The 19199-nt window shown below is 24.8% G+C and overlaps 4 protein-coding genes and 2 long non-coding RNA genes across 9 annotated transcripts; 4 read left to right on the forward strand and 2 right to left on the reverse strand.

Moving 5' to 3' along the window:
* Window positions 1–301: 301 nt before the first annotated feature.
* On the reverse strand, window positions 302–2465 carry LOC114254209. Its single transcript, XR_003625566.2, has 2 exons — window positions 1179–2465; window positions 302–1027 (listed from the first exon to the last, which is right to left on the reverse strand). It is a non-coding gene; the product is annotated as an uncharacterized LOC114254209 (long non-coding RNA).
* On the forward strand, window positions 2465–8547 carry LOC105833159. Of its 3 annotated transcripts, none has more exons than XM_036290513.1 (7): window positions 2465–4040; window positions 4174–5730; window positions 6446–6562; window positions 7170–7260; window positions 7667–7812; window positions 7969–8101; window positions 8347–8547. In XM_036290513.1, exons 2-7 carry the CDS (start codon window positions 5486–5488, stop codon window positions 8398–8400), a joined length of 786 nt encoding a protein of 261 aa, XP_036146406.1. In that variant the 5' UTR covers window positions 2465–4040; window positions 4174–5485; the 3' UTR covers window positions 8401–8547. The 3 variants fall into 3 exon arrangements, with proteins under 3 accessions (XP_036146406.1, XP_036146405.1, XP_012530124.2); XM_036290512.1 differs by having other exon boundaries at window positions 2465–3443; window positions 3921–5730; XM_012674670.3 differs by having other exon boundaries at window positions 2465–5730.
* A 1142-nt stretch (window positions 8548–9689) lies between these two features.
* On the forward strand, window positions 9690–10780 carry LOC114254955. Of its 2 annotated transcripts, none has more exons than XM_028192436.2 (3): window positions 9690–9850; window positions 10299–10418; window positions 10590–10780. In XM_028192436.2, exons 1-3 carry the CDS (start codon window positions 9707–9709, stop codon window positions 10740–10742), a joined length of 417 nt encoding a protein of 138 aa, XP_028048237.1. In that variant the 5' UTR covers window positions 9690–9706; the 3' UTR covers window positions 10743–10780. The 2 variants fall into 2 exon arrangements, with proteins under 2 accessions (XP_028048237.1, XP_028048238.1); XM_028192437.1 differs by having other exon boundaries at window positions 10585–10643.
* Window positions 10781–11328: 548 nt separating this feature from the next.
* Window positions 11329–12536, forward strand: LOC105840651. Its single transcript, XM_012687653.3, has 2 exons — window positions 11329–11580; window positions 12294–12536. The coding sequence occupies exons 1-2, from the start codon at window positions 11348–11350 to the stop codon at window positions 12439–12441; spliced, it is 381 nt and encodes a 126-aa protein (XP_012543107.1). The 5' UTR covers window positions 11329–11347; the 3' UTR covers window positions 12442–12536.
* Window positions 12537–14788: 2252 nt separating this feature from the next.
* LOC114254099 lies at window positions 14789–17662 on the reverse strand. Its single transcript, XR_003625486.2, has 2 exons — window positions 17586–17662; window positions 14789–16784 (listed from the first exon to the last, which is right to left on the reverse strand). It is a non-coding gene; the product is annotated as an uncharacterized LOC114254099 (long non-coding RNA).
* On the forward strand, window positions 17493–19063 carry LOC118646811. Its single transcript, XM_036290515.1, has 2 exons — window positions 17493–18400; window positions 18866–19063. The coding sequence occupies exons 1-2, from the start codon at window positions 18257–18259 to the stop codon at window positions 18992–18994; spliced, it is 273 nt and encodes a 90-aa protein (XP_036146408.1). The 5' UTR covers window positions 17493–18256; the 3' UTR covers window positions 18995–19063.
* Window positions 19064–19199: the final 136 nt, after the last annotated feature.

Below are 19199 nucleotides of genomic sequence, written 5' to 3' on the forward strand. Positions count from 1 at the left end.
TAGAAGTATTGCATAGCTTTATTTTTTTTTTAATCGTGTGTTTAATGTGTGTGTGTGTGTGTGTGTGTGTGTGTGTGTGTGTGTGTGTGTGTGTGTGTGTGTGTGTGTGTGTGTGTGTAAAATAAAACATTACTTAACTTAGTAAGAAGACAAAATTATATATTTTTGTAAAAATAAGAACGTACAATACAGAATAGTTATATAATCTAATTATTGTATACTCTCTCTCTCTCTCTCTCTCTCTCTCTCTCTCTCTCTCTCTCTCTCTCTCTCTCTCTCGCTCTCTCTCTTTCTCTTTTTCTTTTTGGATATAATACTTTTAATAGAACATTTTATTCTTCAACCGTATGTGAGTTACAAGTACACATAGATATGAAGCATTTGAATATATAAAAAAACAAATAATATGGTTGTGTAACTTTCACTTTAAGACTTCTGTTATGAATGTTCCTTTTTATAAAAAAGAAACATCTGCTGAATTTCTTTCGACATTGAATTGATTATTTAATGGGCGATTATTTTTCGACAAAAAAATCGGTCACACGATAGACCTTTGCAGAATAAAGTATACATATAACATAATATGTAAGGTGTAAACGTAACGCATTTAAGTTACTTTTGTCGCTTGTTGAAGTTATTTCAGTAAAAACGAGAAATTATTACTTTTTTCTGGATGTGACATAATAAATTTATAAATAACAAATACTATTTTTAAACAGCTCATTAGTATGACGAATAATGAAAACGAATGGGACTATATTAATTTTTATAGACATCACCTTGATTTAAAGTGTTTCTTTCATTACTCCCCCTTCTTCCCTCTTAAGAACGCCTAGAAGTTAGTTTCCATTTTTTAAATTAACATGTTGTGGCTGTTGTGCTGAATTCTTTGATTGGTAAAATTCTTTATTTCGATAAAAGGCAATAAAGAACTCTTCTCGCGATGTTATCATCGTTTTCTTTTCATGCTGATCGCAGCTTCATATATCTAATAATATGCTGTGTGAATCATTGTCGCTTCAATCACCTATTTGTTTTTAAAAACACCAAATAAAATGATACATGCATAAAGTTTGCGTGCAAAAGAATACGCAATAAAAAATGAGATAAGTGTAAGAATTTGATTGAATCCTTATTTCTAATTTCAATATAATTAATTAGTACAGATATTACTAAACTTTTAAAAAACATTCAAATATAAACGACGGTCAGTCTGGCAAACGATACCAAGCAAAAAATCGGGGATCGCACGCAAATCATGACATATAAATATGTAGTACAGTATATTCGGTTTCATAAATGGCTCTTAAAAAGTAGTAGTGCCATGTGACATCCAATGAGAAACCGATACAATGGAAGCAATAAATCACTATACTGTCGTGAATGTTTACATGTGTAAAATCCAGCCGTAATATTAGACGAATACCTGAAAAGAGGAAAACTTTTAGGAAAAATTGTCTACACTTAACAAAAGCGAAAACATGCACATATAAAAAGATCTATTTGATAAGATTTTTAAAAGCAGGTATTTATAATATTTTTTTATTTTATTAAGATGTCAAATCGGAGTTTATCTTGTGTTTTGTATGCAGGACAATTCGATTTTTCTTTAGTATTTGCAAAATTCTCTTCTACAAGTGATTATTAGATTTGCGAATGCTAGAGTGAAAATAATTGTATTTAAATTCATTGGTTCTGGATCTATCGTGAGTTTGAGGCATTTCGTGTCGGCAAAATGGTAGGATTACAAATTCTCAAAAACATAATATGCCTTATTAGTTGGAAACAGATTGGTTGAAAATCGAGCGGCAAGTGCTTAATTTACTCGTTGAAGACAATTAGTTAGAGATGAGTGTAAATGATGCAAGAGATAAGTTGCGTAATAAATAGTTTAATTATTTGACAAAATTCAATATAATGTAAAATATATTTACCGATAATAAATTGCAAAAGTAAAGTATCTATACGCTCATAGTACAATTCTTAAATATATTTTGGATACATTAAGAGTTTTTGTGTAAAATTTAAAAAAATTGATTTTTTATTACATATTTTGATTGTTACACGAGAATGTACTCTTAACCCAGATGCACAAATAAGAGATTAAAAAACAATTTATATTAATATTTAATGTAAGGAAATCAATAACCATTATTTATGTAGGATATTATATTTATAAATTATATAATGTAATAAATTTAATAATAATAATTTTACAAATATATAATATATATTATTAGTCTTTCTCTATTGCTAATTCATTTCAAATACTATTTTATTACTTTTGTGTAAAAATTTAATCTAAAATTATATTGCTTAATGTTACTTTTTGACTTCTTGAGTTTTCTTTAAATTGGTGTAATTTTACACTTTGTCATTATTTTTTAATTGTTTAATATTTAATTTTTTATATCCTTTCTTATTTTATAAAATATTACTTAAGTTAGCAAGTATATAAAGATAAAAACAGCGTACATAACAAATAGAAATGTATATAAATTGTGCAATAAATAATAATAAGGTTATATAATAATATTATTTTATACTGTCAAATATAAAATACTTCTAAAGCATTTTTTCTTAATAGATCACATGTGAGATAATATAGCAATATAAAATACATAAATACGCATTGTTGTAAATAATGTGTTTGTGTGACTTTCACTTTAGCACTTCTCTGTGGACAACATTCTATTAAAACGTCTATTGAACTTTTTTTCGACGAATTGATTGTTTAACTGGCGATCGCTTGCTGGAATTGTTAAATTACTGGACGTTCCAAGCCGTTAAAATAACAAATATAGAAACATGTATATAATTATACACAAAAATGTATACTATACGTACTGCACAATTCATAATTATGTAGTGAATAAAAAATGTTCCGTTTAAAAAAAACTTTTTATTACAAATATATATATGTACCAATGTACATGACGAAATAAAATACATGAACAAGAATAGCTGAGATATAGTTAATGCGCAAACTATACTAAAAGACTTCCCTTGTGCATGATATTCTATGAGAAAGAAGCACCTGTTAAATTTCTTTCAGCTCATGAATCGATTACTAAATTGACTCTGTCTTGATATAATATTAAAATGCAAGTATTTCACCATTTATGTATTGCATTGCAGTTTAACTAAATTACAAAAGATACCTTAAATAGTAAAACTTTAAAATTGATGCTAAAAGTGAAAAAATGTAATCAGCCAACCAAATGTAGTAGGGATAAATAAAATTTTGTTCATTTCCTTTTCGCTAACTGTTTCGCAACTGTTTTAGTTCTAGCAGAGAGATGATAAATATTGTCGATAAGTACTTCAGTTTCAACCGAACTCTTTTGTTGATAATTGGTTTGTGGCCTTATGAAAAATCAAAACTTGCTCAACTGCAAATACTCTGCATCTTTAGCATTCTTATAACTGGCATTATATTTCAGGTATGATATATTCTTGAAATATATATAAATATCATCATAATGCATGTATCAACAGGTCCACTTCATATAACCTACAAATTTGTTTATCAATTTGATGTCAATGTTATTTGTGAAAATATTGTGTTATACAATATTTTAATTAAACAATTAAATATAAAAAATCCTTTTCGTTTGTTTTGCAAATGTAAATAATAAGTAAACAATAAAAACTTATTCTCTATTGATGTAAAAAAATTTAAGTACATATGTACTGTACATACATTCATACTATCGTGATATATAACAAATACTATTATATTGTATTTTGTTACATGTTAATTATGTGATAATTACAATAACAAAAAAGCAAAAAATCATAATTGTAATTTATTAAAAATTGCTACATATATGAAATGATAACTAAGAATACCTTACAAGAAATAGAAGTATAAAAAATAAAATTTTTTTTTATTTTTAAGAAATTTTTACTACTTACAGCTCACATCAATTTTGACTTCACGATGTACTGTAGAATCGATCATTGAGATTTTATCTTTCGCATTTGTCTTCAGCACCTTTGTCATAAAATACAATGCTTTTTATATTAATAGTAAGACGGTAAATTGATGGTTTACTGTATTTACACAAACACACATAACATACACACAAATAAATATCTTAATATAAACAATTTTATAATTATTAATTTATTTGAAAACAAATAATAATTAAAAATTTATTGACAGAATAGATAAAGTATTTAATGGAACAAGTTGAGCATATCTATAATGATGTAGTAGACAACAACGAAATTGCTATTATAGAAAAATATGGAAGTAAAGCAAAAAACTATACAGTTGGTTTCGTAGGCAAGCATTTCTTTTTTATTTTCTTATATTTCTAATTATTTACACATGTAAAATCGTTCAGAAATATCTATAGTATGTAACGTAAAATATTACCGTTAATATTTAACTACAAAAATAAAGAAATAACCAAATAAGCAGTTTACGCTTATAAACTATTATATAAAATAATTTAAATGTATTCTAATTTTTTAGTTCAATCTAATTTAAGTATATTTTAAAATATTTTCTGAACAATCAAGACGTTTTTTAATGTAAAAAAATTAAATTTTGAATTTTACTTGGTATCTCCGCTTGTCAGGCACATAATAGAAAAATAAAAAACTTTTTAATGTACAATAATTTAAGTCGTCTGTTTTACCGATTAAATGCTAATTATCTTCTGACAAGCTTGGATCCTAATTAATTTCATAGAATTGTAAATCCTTCTCCAGAATTAAAGTATAAACAATAACAAACTCTGCTACATATAATTTTCTTTAAAAAATAAGAGATAATTAGAAAGTTATTTTATACTTTTGTATAGTCTCGTGACTTTCATCCGCACCAATAAGTTTTTAAGATTCTATTTATACAAAATAATTGTAATGCAGGGTTGTCATTATAGGAAAGAATAATAACGTGCTTTGAGAACAGCTAGAAGCTTTTGATATAAGAAAGAATTTGTCTGCAAATTTTATGTATATGTGAGTGCGGATTTTAAAGAAATCAATAAGTAGAGTAATGTAAAAAAAATCTTTTTTGTTCTCGATATAAAACCCAAGATTGATATTCATAGATTGATATTCATATGTGTATTTTAATTCTGGAAAAGAATTTCTAATCCTATAAAAGAAATATATACGAAATTTCATTAATGATGTGCACAAATGACCAAATCATTGACTCCGATCAAATTTGAGAGGCAGTCCAGCATCCCCTTAGGCCTACTCAAAACGATCAGTTTAGCTATTGAAATCTGATCATTTCGCGTACTTGTAATGATAATTCAACATGCATTTAAGATAATAAAAAAAAAATAATTAATCATATAACAAAGATTATACATATTATCATCTAAAGCAAATATATTTATATATAAAATAATTTGAAATTCACTAATAAGTATACTTATTGCTGTTAATACAGTGCAGTGTATGTAGAAATTTAAATTGAAAAATTATTTTATTTTATTGTTTAGTCGGTATTATTTTTTGCATGATTATATTTGGAGGTGTCCAATTATGGTCACAACTTATTTATGTTCTACTATCTGTAAATGTATCTCGACCACGTCGCCTACAGATCGCAACTGAATATTTTATCGATCAAGAAAGATATTTCTACTTATTGTTTTTCCACATAAATACAGTTGCGTTTATTGGATGTGTCGTAATGTTAGCGACAGGAACATTGCTCATTGCATATCTTCATCATGCCTGCGGAATGTTTAAAATCGCTAGGTAATATAAAAATAAATAATGAAAGAAATTAAATAATGGAAAAATTGACAAAGATTTCGTATCACAAAATAATAACATATTTTAAAGAAAGAGCTCTAAAAGATTAGCGTCAACACAGTAATAAGTACATAGATTACAAAAAACATTATTAAATGTTTAAAACATTTCAATTTAATGTACGAATAAGCTACAGATTTCTTTACTTAACTTTAAACTACTTTTAGTGATAGAATAATGTAATATCAAAGTTGATCTGCCTGTAAAACCATAAAGTAAATATGTCCAATACGAATCAATAAAATATTTAAACATTTAATGATTGCAAAGTATATATCACGTAGAACTTAAATAGTTATCATACGTAAAATAAAAAACTTAATATTTATAAATTTTTATATTAATATAATATATTATTTACATAAGATCACTTTTATATATTTATTTTAAAAATGTCTGAAATTTTGAATGAGATGAAATCAAGTAAGAAAAGCATACAATATTTCTTGTTATATCTTGATGTTATTTAAAATTTTTAATGAGATCTACGTGATATTACAAATATTAAAATCTTATTAACTGATAGACGTTTGCATGTATGATTGAGTTAATAGCTCACCGAAAATATAATCTCTTTATCTTTCTCAAATTATTAATCATTTTTACGTAAATTTATGTTTATGGCTATATATATATTTAATAATTAAATTATTTACAGTTATCGCATTGAAAAAGCAATACAAATTTATGAAGAAAAAAAGATTAACTTGAAAAACGAATTTTTGGCACACAAAACCATGATTCATGCTGTGGATATTCATCGAAAAGCTTTAAAGTTGGTATATGTATACATATATACATAGACACTACATAGAGTGTCTTGAAAGTTAGACCTAACTTTGGATCTTAGAAACAGCTTAAATATATAAAATGTTACAAACAAAAGTTGAAGTTTGTAGCAGTTGTACATGCAGGAGACAGGTAACAAAAAAATATATATTTGAGTACATATATATATATATATATATATATATATATATATATTTTAGAGTTTAGAGTATCTCCTTGTAATGTACATATATACGTCGAGTAATGCGAATGTCAGTAGTGTATCAACAAATATTAACTTTAGATATTAGTACTGGTTTGCATAAAAGATACAATTGGGTAATATTTTGAAAACGTCTCGACAAGAGCTATAAGAGTATGCCATAAAAAATGAGATTTTATTTAAGAGATCATAACATTGATCTTAAAAAACTTAAAATTAATATTCCATAGTTTGTGTCTTTAATATCTTACAACTTATATCTGAAATATTTTTCCAAAGCTGTTTCCAAGATCCAGAGAGCTGCTTGGACCCAACTCGAGAAGTACTATACATGTAAAAATATAAATACATATGTTGAATAATATTTAATAATATATTTTTGTTTTTAAAGATTTTCCAATGGTCTAATATCTAGATTTGAAATAACCTTTATGTTTCTAATAGTATTCTTTGTGCTTGGTTTAAGCTTAAATATTTTTCGAGTAAGTTTTTTCTATAAATTAACATTAAAAAATTTGTATAATATTTCTTTACGTTATTTTAGATTATTATTTTAATGTCGAGCACTTAATTTATAAAACGTATTTGTTAAAATTTAATAAGATAAAAATAAGGTTGTGCAATCGTAAAATTTAGTTAAAAAATAATTGCTATTAAATTTATCAAAAAATGTACAATATACGATAACAATATACGATAACAATGTAAGAAACAATTTATAGGATAGCTATAATTAAAATACATACTTTTTTATTTATATAAATATTTGTAATTTAACACATTAATCTAGTTGATAAAATTTGTATCAAATCTTAAATTATACTTATATTAATTTTCCTTTTTATTAACTTTTCTTAAGAATTGATCTCAATAGTGTAATTGCATTAGGTCTTTCAAATTGTATCATTTGGATATAATAAGGACGAATTTCTAGTTAATTTTGTAATTGCATTTCTATGTACTGTATACATGTTTATGGCTAATTTCATGGGACAACAAATTATAGATCATAATAATCACATATTTGTTACTGCGTAAGTAATATATTTATTTTGTATATACTTATAATTAGAAATGTAAAATTAATTATTAACATTAAAAAAAATATCAAAAATAAAAATAAAAGTAAAAACTTTGACTTGTTAAACATTTTCTATTTCTTAAATTCTTTTTATTGTTATTTCTTTCAGATATAACGTGCGGTGGTATGTAACTCCTTTACGCATACAAAAGCTGATACTGTTTCTGTTGCAAAGAGGCAATAAAAGTTTTGGTTTATGTGTTGGTGGAATGTTTGTAGCATCCATAGAATGTTTTGCTACGGTATAACATACTTTATATATTATTTATATATATTATGTGTTACATTTTATGTATCAATAAATATACAAATATTCATATATAATATACAATATTATAAAAATATAATATGTAATAATAGAATTAATACTATTATATACAATATACAAAAATTTTGTTTCATTATATATTAAAGTAATATTCTAATTAATATTTGACAAAATAAATTAATTATACGATGAAATAAATGCAAACGTTTTCTTTTACAGCTGACTAATGCATCTATATCCTATTTTACTGTTATGTATTCAGTGCAATCATGAAAATGTAATTATCAATTAATATTACAGTGATGAAACAAGTTAATTAATAAAAGACAGCATTTAATATATTTTATGTCTAAAAAATAAATATTGCAAATTATAAAAAAAAGTGTAAATGAAATAGTAGAAAGCGTTGTATAATAACACATAATGTATGAAAAAGAATTATTAATATTTATTTGTTTCGCACGATAGTTTATAAATATGTTATAAAGATAAAGATCCATATTCTCAATTCACATTTATTTATTAAAAAAGCTTTTGAGTTCATAGTAAACTGATTAAATGCACTTTTATCGATAAAAGTGAATCGAGAATAATAATAATATTATTTTATACTATCAAATATAAAATACTTTGAAAGCATTTTTTTTAGTAAATCACATGCGAGATACAAGCGATACAAAATACATAAGTACTCATTGTTGTTAATAATGTGTTTGTGTGACTTTCACTTTACCACTTTCCTGTAGACAACATTCTATTAAAAAGAAACGTCTGTTGAATTTTCTCTTCGACGAATCGATTGTTTAACTGCACTGAAAAAAAAACTAGATTCAAATAAATATTTCTCTGAATAGTGCCTACAAAATATTTTATAGAAAATCAATAATTTTTATTTAAAACAAGTACTAGTTTTCTATAATTTAGAAAATATTATTTGTTTGAAATAAATATTATTCATTTTCTATAAAATATTTTTTTGGCACTATTCAAAAAAATATTTATTTGTATCTAGCAATTTTTTTTCAGTGTGGTGACCGCTTGATGGAATTGTTAAATTATTATATGTTTCAAGCTGTTAAAATATAACAAATATAGAAACATGTATATAATTAACAAAAATGTATACTATACGTACTACATAATTCATAATTATGTAGTGAATAAAAAAAATGTTTTGTTTAAAAAAAACATTTTATTACAAATATATATATGAACCAATGTACATGACGAAATGAATAAAAATAGCTGAGATATAGTTAATGCGCAAACTATACTGAAAGACTTCCCTTGTGTATGATATTCTATGAGAAAGAAGCACCTGTTAATTTTTTTCATCTCATGAATCGATTACTAAATTGACTCTGTCTTGATATAATGTTAAAATGCAAGTATTTCACCATTTGTGTGTTGCATTGCAGTTTAACTAAATTACAGAAAATATCTGAAATAGTAAAACGTTAAAAATTGATGCTAATAGTGAAAAAATGTAATCAGCCAATCGAATGTAGAAGGGATAAATAAAATTTTGTTCATTTCGTTTTTGCTAACTGTTTCGCAGCTATTTAATTCTAGCAGAGAGATGATAAATATTGTCGATAAGTACTTCAGTTTCAACCGAACTCTTTTGTTGATAATTGGTTTGTGGCCTTATGAAAAATCAAAACTTGCTCAAGTGCAAATAATCTGCATCTTTAGCATTCTTATAACTGGCATAGTATTTCAAGTATGATATATTCTTGTGATATATATAAATATCATCTTAATGTATGTATCAACATGTCCAATTCGTATAACCTACAAATTTGTTTATCAATTTAATATTAATATTATTTGTGAAAATATTATGTTATATAATATAAAGAATCTTTTTGGTTTATTTTGCAAATGTAAATAATAAGTAAATGATAAAAATTTATTCTTTATTTATGTAAAAAAATCTAAGTACATATGTACTATACATTTACACTAATGTAACATAATAAATACTATTATATTGTATTCTGTTACATGTCAATTATATGACAATTACAATAACAAGAAAGGAAAAGTTGTAATTGTAATTTATTAAAAATTGCTACATATATGAAATAATAACTATGAATAGCTTACAATAAGTAGAAGTAAAGAAAAAAAAATTCTTTTTAATTAAAAAAAAATTTTATTATTTACAGCTCACAACAATTTTGACTTCACAATGTAGTGTGGAATCGATCATTGAGATTTTATCTTTCGCACTTGCCTTTAGCGCCTTTGTCATAAAATACAATGCTTTTTATGTTAATAGTAAGACGGTAAATTGATGGCTTATTATAATTTACACACACACACACACACACACACACACACACACACACACACACACACACACACACACATATAAATAAATATCTTAATATAAACAACTTTATAACTATTAACTTTTTTGAAAACAAATAACAAATAAAAATTTATTGACAGAATAGATAAAGTATTTAATGGATCAAGTTCAGCATATCTATAACGATGTAATAGACAACAACGAAATTGCTATTGTAGAAAAATATGGAAATAAAGCAAAAAAATATACAGTTGTTCTCATAGGCAAGCATTATTTCCTTTTTTTTTTGTATTTCTAATTATTTACACATGTAAAACTTTATTAAAACCTTTCAGAAATATCTTTAGTGAGTAACGTAAAATATTAACGTTAATATTTAACTGCAAATATAAAGAAATTACGAAATAAGCATTTAACGCTTATAAACTATAACATAAAATAATTTAAATAAATTTTAATTTTTTTTCAATCTAAGTATAATATTTTAAAAAATATTCTGAACAATCAAGATGTTTTTGAACGTAAAAAAATTAAATTTTGGACTTTATTTGATATCTCCGCGCGTCAGACACATAAAGAAAAAAAAATTTGTTTACTGTAATTATAATTCAAATCTAAACTTTTGATTACGCCTACTCAAGGCTCGATCAGTTCAACTGTTGAGATCTGATCATTTCCCGTACTCGCAATAATAATTTAACGTGCATTTAAGATAATAAAGAAGAAAATGAATCACAACAAACATTATATAGTTATCTAAAGCAAATATATTTATACATAAAATAATTTGAAATACACTAATATGTATACTTATTGATACAGTGCAGTGTACGTAGAACTTTAAGTTAGAAAATTATTTTATTCTATTGTTTAGCGGGCTTTATTTTTGGCGCTATTATATTTATGGGTATCCAATTATGGTCACAACTTATTTATGTTCTACTATCTGTAAATGTATCTCAACCACGTCGCCTGCAGATCGCAACTGAATATTTTATTGATCAAGAAAGATATTTCTACTTATTGTTCTTCCACATAAATACAGTTATGTTTACTGGATGTGTGATATTGGCAGCGACAGGAACATTGCTCATTGCATATCTTCATCATGCCTGCGGAATGTTTAAAATCGCTAGGTAATATAAAAAGAAATAATGAAAGAAATTAAATAATACAAAAATTGACAAAGACTTTGTATTACAAAATAATAACATATTTTAAAGAAAGAGATCTAAAATTTAGTATCAACACCGTAATAAATGTATAGCTTACAAAAGACATTATTAAATGTTTAAAATATTCCAATTTAATGTATGAATAAGTTACAGATTTCTTTACTTAACTTTAAACTACTTTTGGTGATAGAATAGTATTATATCAAAGTTGATCTGCCTGTAAAACAATAAAATAAATATATCCAATGCGTATCAAAAAAATATTTAAATATTTTATGATTGCAAAGTATATACTATTATGGAAAACTTAAATAGTTAACATATGTGAAATAAAAAACTTGATATTTATAATTTTTTTATATTAATATAAGATGTTATTTACATAAAATCATTTTTATATATTTGCTTTAAAAATTTGAGAAAGAAATTTTGAATGAGATAAAATCAAGTAATAAAAGTATACATTATTTCTTGTTATATCTTTGTATTATAAAAAATTCTTAATGAGATCTACGTAGTATTAAAATCTTATTAACTGATAGATGTTTGCATGTATGTTTGGGCTAATAGCTTGCAAAATATATAATCTCTTTATATTTCTGAAGTTATTAATCATTTCTTCGTAAATTTATCTCAATAGCTATATGTATTCTTAGTAATGAAATTATTTACAGTTATCGCATTGAGAAAGCAATACAAACTTATGAAGAAAAAAATATTAACTTGAAAAACGAGTTTCTCGCTCACAAAACCATGATTCGTGCTGTGGATATTCATCGAAAAGCTTTAAAGTTGGTATTTGTATGCATATATGTATTATAGACGAACTACATAGAATATCTTGAAAGTTTGACCTAACTTTGGATCTCAAAAACAGCTTACATATAAAAAACGTTACGGATAAAAGTTGTAGTACATTTAGGGAGACAGGTAACAAAATATATATATATATTTGAGCCACTATATATATTATATATATATAGGACATATAAATCTCGGGGCATCTCCTTGTGATGTGTGGGTATATATATATATATATATATATATATATATATATATATATATATACATATATGTCGAGTAACGCGAATGTCGGCGGCATATCAATTTTATAAAAATTAACTTTATATCTTGGTACTGGTTTGCGTTGAAGATACAAGTCGGTAATGTTTTGAAAACGTCTCGATAAGAGCTATAAGAGTCTGCCATAAAAAAATGAGATTTTATTTAAGAGATCGTGACATTCAAAAACCCAAAATTAATATTCCATAGTTTTGTGTCTTTAATATACTACAATTTTTATCTGACATATTTTTCCTAAGTTGTTTCAAAGGTCCAGAGAGTGAACCAAACTCTAGTAATACTATACATGTAAAAATATTAATACATATGTTTAATAATATTTAATAATACATTTTCGTTTTAAAGATTTTCCAATGGTTTAATATCCAGATTTGAAATATCATTTATGTTTTTAATAGCAGTTGGAGTGCTTATTTTAAGTTTAAATATTTTTCGAGTAAGTTTTCTTTTTATAAATTTACACTTAAAAATTTGTATATTATTTACTTATTTTATATTATTATTACTTCTAATGTCAGGCATTTATTTTGAAATTTATATGTGAAATTTTAATAAAATGCAAATGAGATTGTGCAAGCTTAAACTTTAGTTAGAAAATAATTGCCATAAAATTTATCAATAAATACCTATTACATTATTTCATAACAATGTAAGAAATGTGTTATATAATGGTTTTAATTAAAATACATAATTTTTTATTTATAGAAATATTTATAATTTAATATATTAATCTATAATTGATGAAATTTGTACCATAATTCGTACCACAGAAGTTTGTTTTAAATTATGTTTATATTAATTCTCTTTTATACTAACCTTCTATCAAAAATTGTTCTCAACAGCGTAATTATATATTAGGTCTTTCAAATTGTATTATTTGGATATAACAAGATAGAATTTCTTGTTAATTTTGCAATTGCATCTCTATGTATTACGTATATGTTTATGGCTAATTTTATTGGACAACTAGTTATAGATCATAATAATCACATATTTATCACTGCGTAAGTAATATATTTATTTTGTACATAATCATTTATTTACGAATATAAAATTAATTATTAACAGAAAAGAAAAAAATAAAATATAAGAAATAAAATAGATAAAATTTATGTAAAAATTTATGTAAACATTTCCTATTAAAAATTTTTTTATTGTTATTACTTTTAGATATGATGTCCGGTGGTATATAACTCCTTTACGCATGCAAAAATTTATAATGTTTCTTTTGCAAAGAGGCAATAAGAGTTTTGGTTTATGTGTTGGTGGATTGTTCATAGCATCCATAGAATGTTTTGCTACGGTATAACATACTTTGTATTATTTATATATATGATGTATTACATTTTACGTACCAATATATATACAAATATTCATAGTTAATATACAATATTATTAATACAACATACAGTAATAGTATTAACAATATTGTATACAATATACAAAAATTTTGTTTTATAATAGTCATATAAATATTCGACAAAATAAATTAATTAAACAATGAAATAAAAGCAAACATTATTATTTACAGCTGACTAATGCATCTATATCTTATTTTACTATTATGTATTCAGTGCGATCATGAAAATGTAATTATCAATTAACATTACAGTGATAAAACAGGTTAATGAAAGACAGCAATTAATATATTAAAAAAATAAATTTTGCAAATTATTAAAAAAAGTGTAATTAAAAAGCAGAAAGCGTTTTATAATAACACATAATAAAAAAGAATTACTAATATTTATTTGTATCGCACGATAGTTTATAAATATGTTATAAAGATAAAGATCCATATTCTCAATTTACCTTTATCGATAAAAATGCTTTTGAAAACAAAGTATATGATTAAAAGCACTTTTATCGATAAAAGTAAGTCGAGAATTTAAATTAATAAATTAATTATGTTTAAAGATAAAATAAATTAAGCTGTAATAATTTTATATTATGTATTGTTTTTCTTTTTCAGAAATTACCAGTTTACATTAAATATTGCTTTATTCTTTTGAAGTTTTAGATTAACCTAATTGTGCATCGTCCAATTATTTTATTTTTAATGTTTTTTTTTTTGAAAAGTATTGTATAATTTTATTTTTATTTTTTAATCGTGTGTTTAATGTTCATATATGTAAAAAAAAACATTACTTAATTTAGTAAGAAGACAAAATTATATATTTTTGTAAAAATAGGAATGTACAATACAGAATAGTTATATAATCTAATTATTGTATACTCTGTCTCTCTCTCTTTCTCTCTCTCTTTCTCTTTTTGAATATAATACTTCTAATAAAACATTTTATTCCTCAACCGTATGTGAGTTACAAGTATACATATGGATATGAAACATCTGAATATATGAAAAAGCAAATAATATGTTTGTGTAACTTTCACTTTAAGACTTCTGTTATGAATGCTATTATGTAAAAAAGAAACATCTGCTGAATTTCTTTTGACATTGAGTTGATTATTTAATAGGCGATTATTTTTCGACAAAAGAATCGGTCACACAATAGACTCTTGCAGAATAAAGTATATTGTGAGTGGTAACGTAAAAGCAACGCGTTTAAGTTACCATTGTCGCTTGTTGACGAAGTTATTTCAGTAAAAATTAAAAATTATTACTTTTTTCTATAATGTGACATAACGAATTTATAAATAACAAAATACTATTTTTTAACGGCTCATTAGTACAAGTAATGAAACGAATGGGACTATATTAATTTTTATAGATGTCACTTTGATTTAAAGTGTTTTTTTTATTACTCCTTCCTTTTCCTTTCTAAAAACGCCTAGAAGTTTCCATTTTTTTAAATTAACATGTTGTGACTGTTGTGCTAAATTGTGATAGGTTTATCACTAAAAGAATTTTTCCGAACTGCAATACAAAGTGTTATTCACGCTCAACAGTGTGGCAATATTACTATATTACTAGAATATGCTTATATCGGCACGATGTAGCTAAATTATTGCAGTTTGTCATCTTATTTCTTATATTATATTTTGTTAACGTACGGGCGTGTTCCCTTGCTGCAAAAAGAAGAAAAGACACCATATGTTATGGAATAAAACGGAGCAGCATGAGGGGAATAAAACTTCCCTCACGAACCTTCCTTTCCAGCCCCGATATGGATTACTCATGCGAATTTGTAACCTCGAAGGAATATTCTGGAATGAAGATAGCAATAACTGCCGGCGAATCGTAGAAAAAAGAACAAGTCGAGAACGAACTCACTTAGGCTGGTATTCATAGTCGAATCTTATTTCAAGATCGTCTCAAGCAATATCTTGAGATGCTAATACAGCTCTGTAACTGGCTGATGGCATCTTAAGACAGTACTTAAAATGATCTTAAATATAAGATCCGACTATGAATACTGGTCATAGTCTGACCGTGCGTCTGCGATCACTGCCACTCTTGATTAAGATGGCAATTCCGAATATCGAACTTTCGCATCTAACGAAAGGATCGGTATATTCTTGTGTTTCATCCTCATTTGAAACTATCCTTATTGATTTCTGTCACAATTAAAAAAATCGATAAAATAATTTAAAACAAGTTGATTTTTCAACCATTTAATCGCATTTTTGAATGTAAAAGAAGAAACGATTCTCAGATAATAACGATTCTCAAAAATGGCATCGGTAAAACTTAGATCAAGAAAAAGATTCTGTCTACGTGAATTACTATCGCATTGATCACCTGTTCGTTTTTAAAAACATGAAATAAAATGAAGCACATACATGCAATTTGGATGCGAAAATATACGTGATAAAAAATAAGGTAAGTGTAAAATTTTGATTGTCCTTATTTTTAATTTTGATATAGCTAATTAACACAGAAATTACTAAACATTAAAAAAATATTAAAATGTAAGCGACAGGCTGTCTGGTAAACGGTATGAAGCAAGAAATTGGAATTCGCAAATTATGGGGTATAAACAATACAATGTATCTAGGAATTTCATGAATGGTTCTTGAAAAGTAGTAGTGCCACATGCCATCCAATGGAAAGTCAAAGTAATAAATCATTATGCTGTTCAGTCCTCATATGTGTAAAATCAGTGATAATATTAAACGAACATCTGAAATAAGAAAAATTTTTAGAAAAAATTTTTTATACTGTACAAAAGCGAAAATTTGAACTTTAAAATGATCTACTTGAAGGTTTTTAATAAAAAGTATTTATAATAAATCCCTTTTTAAAATTTTATTAAGACACAGAATCAAAGTTCAACTTGTCTCTTGTACACAGAACGGCTTGGTTTTTCTACAGAGTTCGCAAAATTCTCTTTTACAAATGAAAGAACGAAAAACAATTCATAATAACATTTAACGTAAGGAAAACAATAACCGTTATTTATACAGGATACATTACATATTAGAATACATTATATTTACAAATTATATTATAAAATAAATTAAATAATAATGATTTTATTACATATACATATATTATTCGACTCTTTTTATTGGTAATTTATATTAAATACTGTTTTACTACTTTTGTGTAAAACTTTAATCTAAAATTATATTGCTTGATGTTATTTTTTAACCTTTATTCTTTCGTTTTAAATTGGCATTATTTTACGCTTTGACATAATCTTTTAATATTCAAATTTTTTTATACTTTCTTTGTTTATAAAACATTATTTAATTTATCGAGAAAATGTAAGAACAATGTATATAAAAATAGAAATGTACATAAATTATATAAACAATAAAAAGTATAGTTTTATTTTTTTCAATATAGTTTTATTATTTTATACTCTTGAATAATAAAATACTTTTAATGCATTTTTTATTAGTAGATTACACATGAGATACAAGTGATATAAAATATTTAAATATACATGGTGAAAACAATATGTTTGTTTAATTTTCACCTTAGTACTTCTCTTGTGGACAACATTCTTTGACAAAAAAAAATTTGTTTATCTTCGACGAATCGATTATTTAACTGGCGACCATTTCTCGACGAAAGTGTTAAATTACTGGAATCTTACTGATGTTTTCAGCCGTTAAAACATAACAAATATAGAAATACATGCAGTATATAATTATATACAAAAGAATATATTCGATGTAATTCATAATTGTGTAGTGAATAAGAAGTTTGATTTTTTTAAAGAATTTCTCTTATTATCAATATATATGTACAAATGTACATGGCGAAATAAAACACATGGATGAGAGTCGCCGAGACATAGTTAATGCGCGAACTTTACTGCGATACTTTTTTGTGAATAATATTTTATGAGAAAAAAACACCTGTTAAATTTCTTCCGGCTGATGAATCGATTGCTGAAGATAGACTGTATCCTAACGTAATGTTAAATTCTTAAGTATTTCTAGACAATTCATGTATTACTTACAGTTTAACCAAATTACAGAAGATAACTTAAATAGTAAAACGTTAAATTGATGCTAAAAGTGAAAAAATGTTATTAGCTAAATGCAGTAGGAATAAATAAAATTTCGTTCATTTCGTTTTCGATAACTGTTTTCGCGACTGTTTTAGTTCTAGCAGAGAGATAAATTTAATTCTAGCAAAGAGATGATAAATATTGTGGATAAGTACTTCAGTTTCAATCGAACTCTATTGTTAATAATTGGTTTGTGGCCTTATGAAAAATCAAAACTTACTCAACTGCAAGTAATCTGCGTCTTTAGCATTCTTATAACTGGCATTGTATTTCAGGTATGATATATTCTTGTGATATATATAAATGTTTATATCTAAAAATCCAATTCGTATCTACAAATTTTTCTATCAAATTGATATAAATATTTTTCTTTAATATTGTCTAGTACAACATTTCAGCTAAGCATTTAATATAAAAAATCTTCTTGATTTATTTTGCAAGTGTAAATAATAAATAAGCAATAAAAAAATCTTACTATTTATTCATGTTAAAAAATCTAGGTCCGCAATGTACATACATACTAACATAATATAACAAATAGTCTTATATTATATTTAGTTATATGTTAATTACAATTACATTGATAGAAAAAGAAAGAAATTATAATAGTAAATTATTTAAAATCGTTGTATATATAAAATGATGATATAGCTTACAATAAAAGTAAGCTTACTACAGAAATAAGGAATAAAAACATTTTTGCTCTTTTTTAATTTTTTAAAAACACTTATTACTTATAGATCACACCAATTTTGACTTCACAATGTACTGCAGACTTAATCATAGAGATTCTATCTTCCACAGTTGCCTCCACCGCTTTTTTCATAAAGTACAATGCTTTTTATGTTAATAATAAAACGGTAAATTGATGTACTGTATTGACACACACAAACACACATACGCGCGCGCGCACACGCACAGGAATAAATATCTTGATATAAAAAATTTTATAACTGCTTTTTTTAAAACAAGTAACAAATAAAAACTTCTTGACAGAATAGGTAAAATATTTAATGGAAGAAGTTCAGCATATCTATAATAATGTAACAAATAACAATGAAATTGCCATTATAG

The sequence above is a fragment of the Monomorium pharaonis genome, chromosome 8 (genome assembly GCF_013373865.1).
Source record: "Monomorium pharaonis isolate MP-MQ-018 chromosome 8, ASM1337386v2, whole genome shotgun sequence".
Classification (NCBI taxonomy): Eukaryota; Metazoa; Arthropoda; class Insecta; order Hymenoptera; family Formicidae; genus Monomorium; species Monomorium pharaonis.

Bases quoted from the DNA above. Each gene is read 5' to 3' on its own strand.
- LOC105833159 (XM_012674670.3), top strand. From the start codon at position 5,486: ATGATTATATTTGGAGGTGTCCAATTATGGTCACAACTTATTTATGTT. The intron at 5,731-6,445 runs GTAATATAAAAA...AATTATTTACAG, and splicing joins GGAATGTTTAAAATCGCTAG to TTATCGCATTGAAAAAGCAA. The intron at 7,813-7,968 runs GTAAGTAATATA...TATTTCTTTCAG, and splicing joins AATCACATATTTGTTACTGC to ATATAACGTGCGGTGGTATG.
- LOC114254955 (XM_028192436.2), top strand. From the start codon at position 9,707: ATGATAAATATTGTCGATAAGTACTTCAGTTTCAACCGAACTCTTTTG. The intron at 9,851-10,298 runs GTATGATATATT...TATTATTTACAG, and splicing joins TAACTGGCATAGTATTTCAA to CTCACAACAATTTTGACTTC. The intron at 10,419-10,589 runs GTAAATTGATGG...TTGACAGAATAG, and splicing joins TTTATGTTAATAGTAAGACG to ATAAAGTATTTAATGGATCA.
- LOC105840651 (XM_012687653.3), top strand. From the start codon at position 11,348: ATGGGTATCCAATTATGGTCACAACTTATTTATGTTCTACTATCTGTA. The intron at 11,581-12,293 runs GTAATATAAAAA...AATTATTTACAG, and splicing joins GGAATGTTTAAAATCGCTAG to TTATCGCATTGAGAAAGCAA.
- LOC118646811 (XM_036290515.1), top strand. From the start codon at position 18,257: ATGATAAATATTGTGGATAAGTACTTCAGTTTCAATCGAACTCTATTG. The intron at 18,401-18,865 runs GTATGATATATT...TATTACTTATAG, and splicing joins TAACTGGCATTGTATTTCAG to ATCACACCAATTTTGACTTC.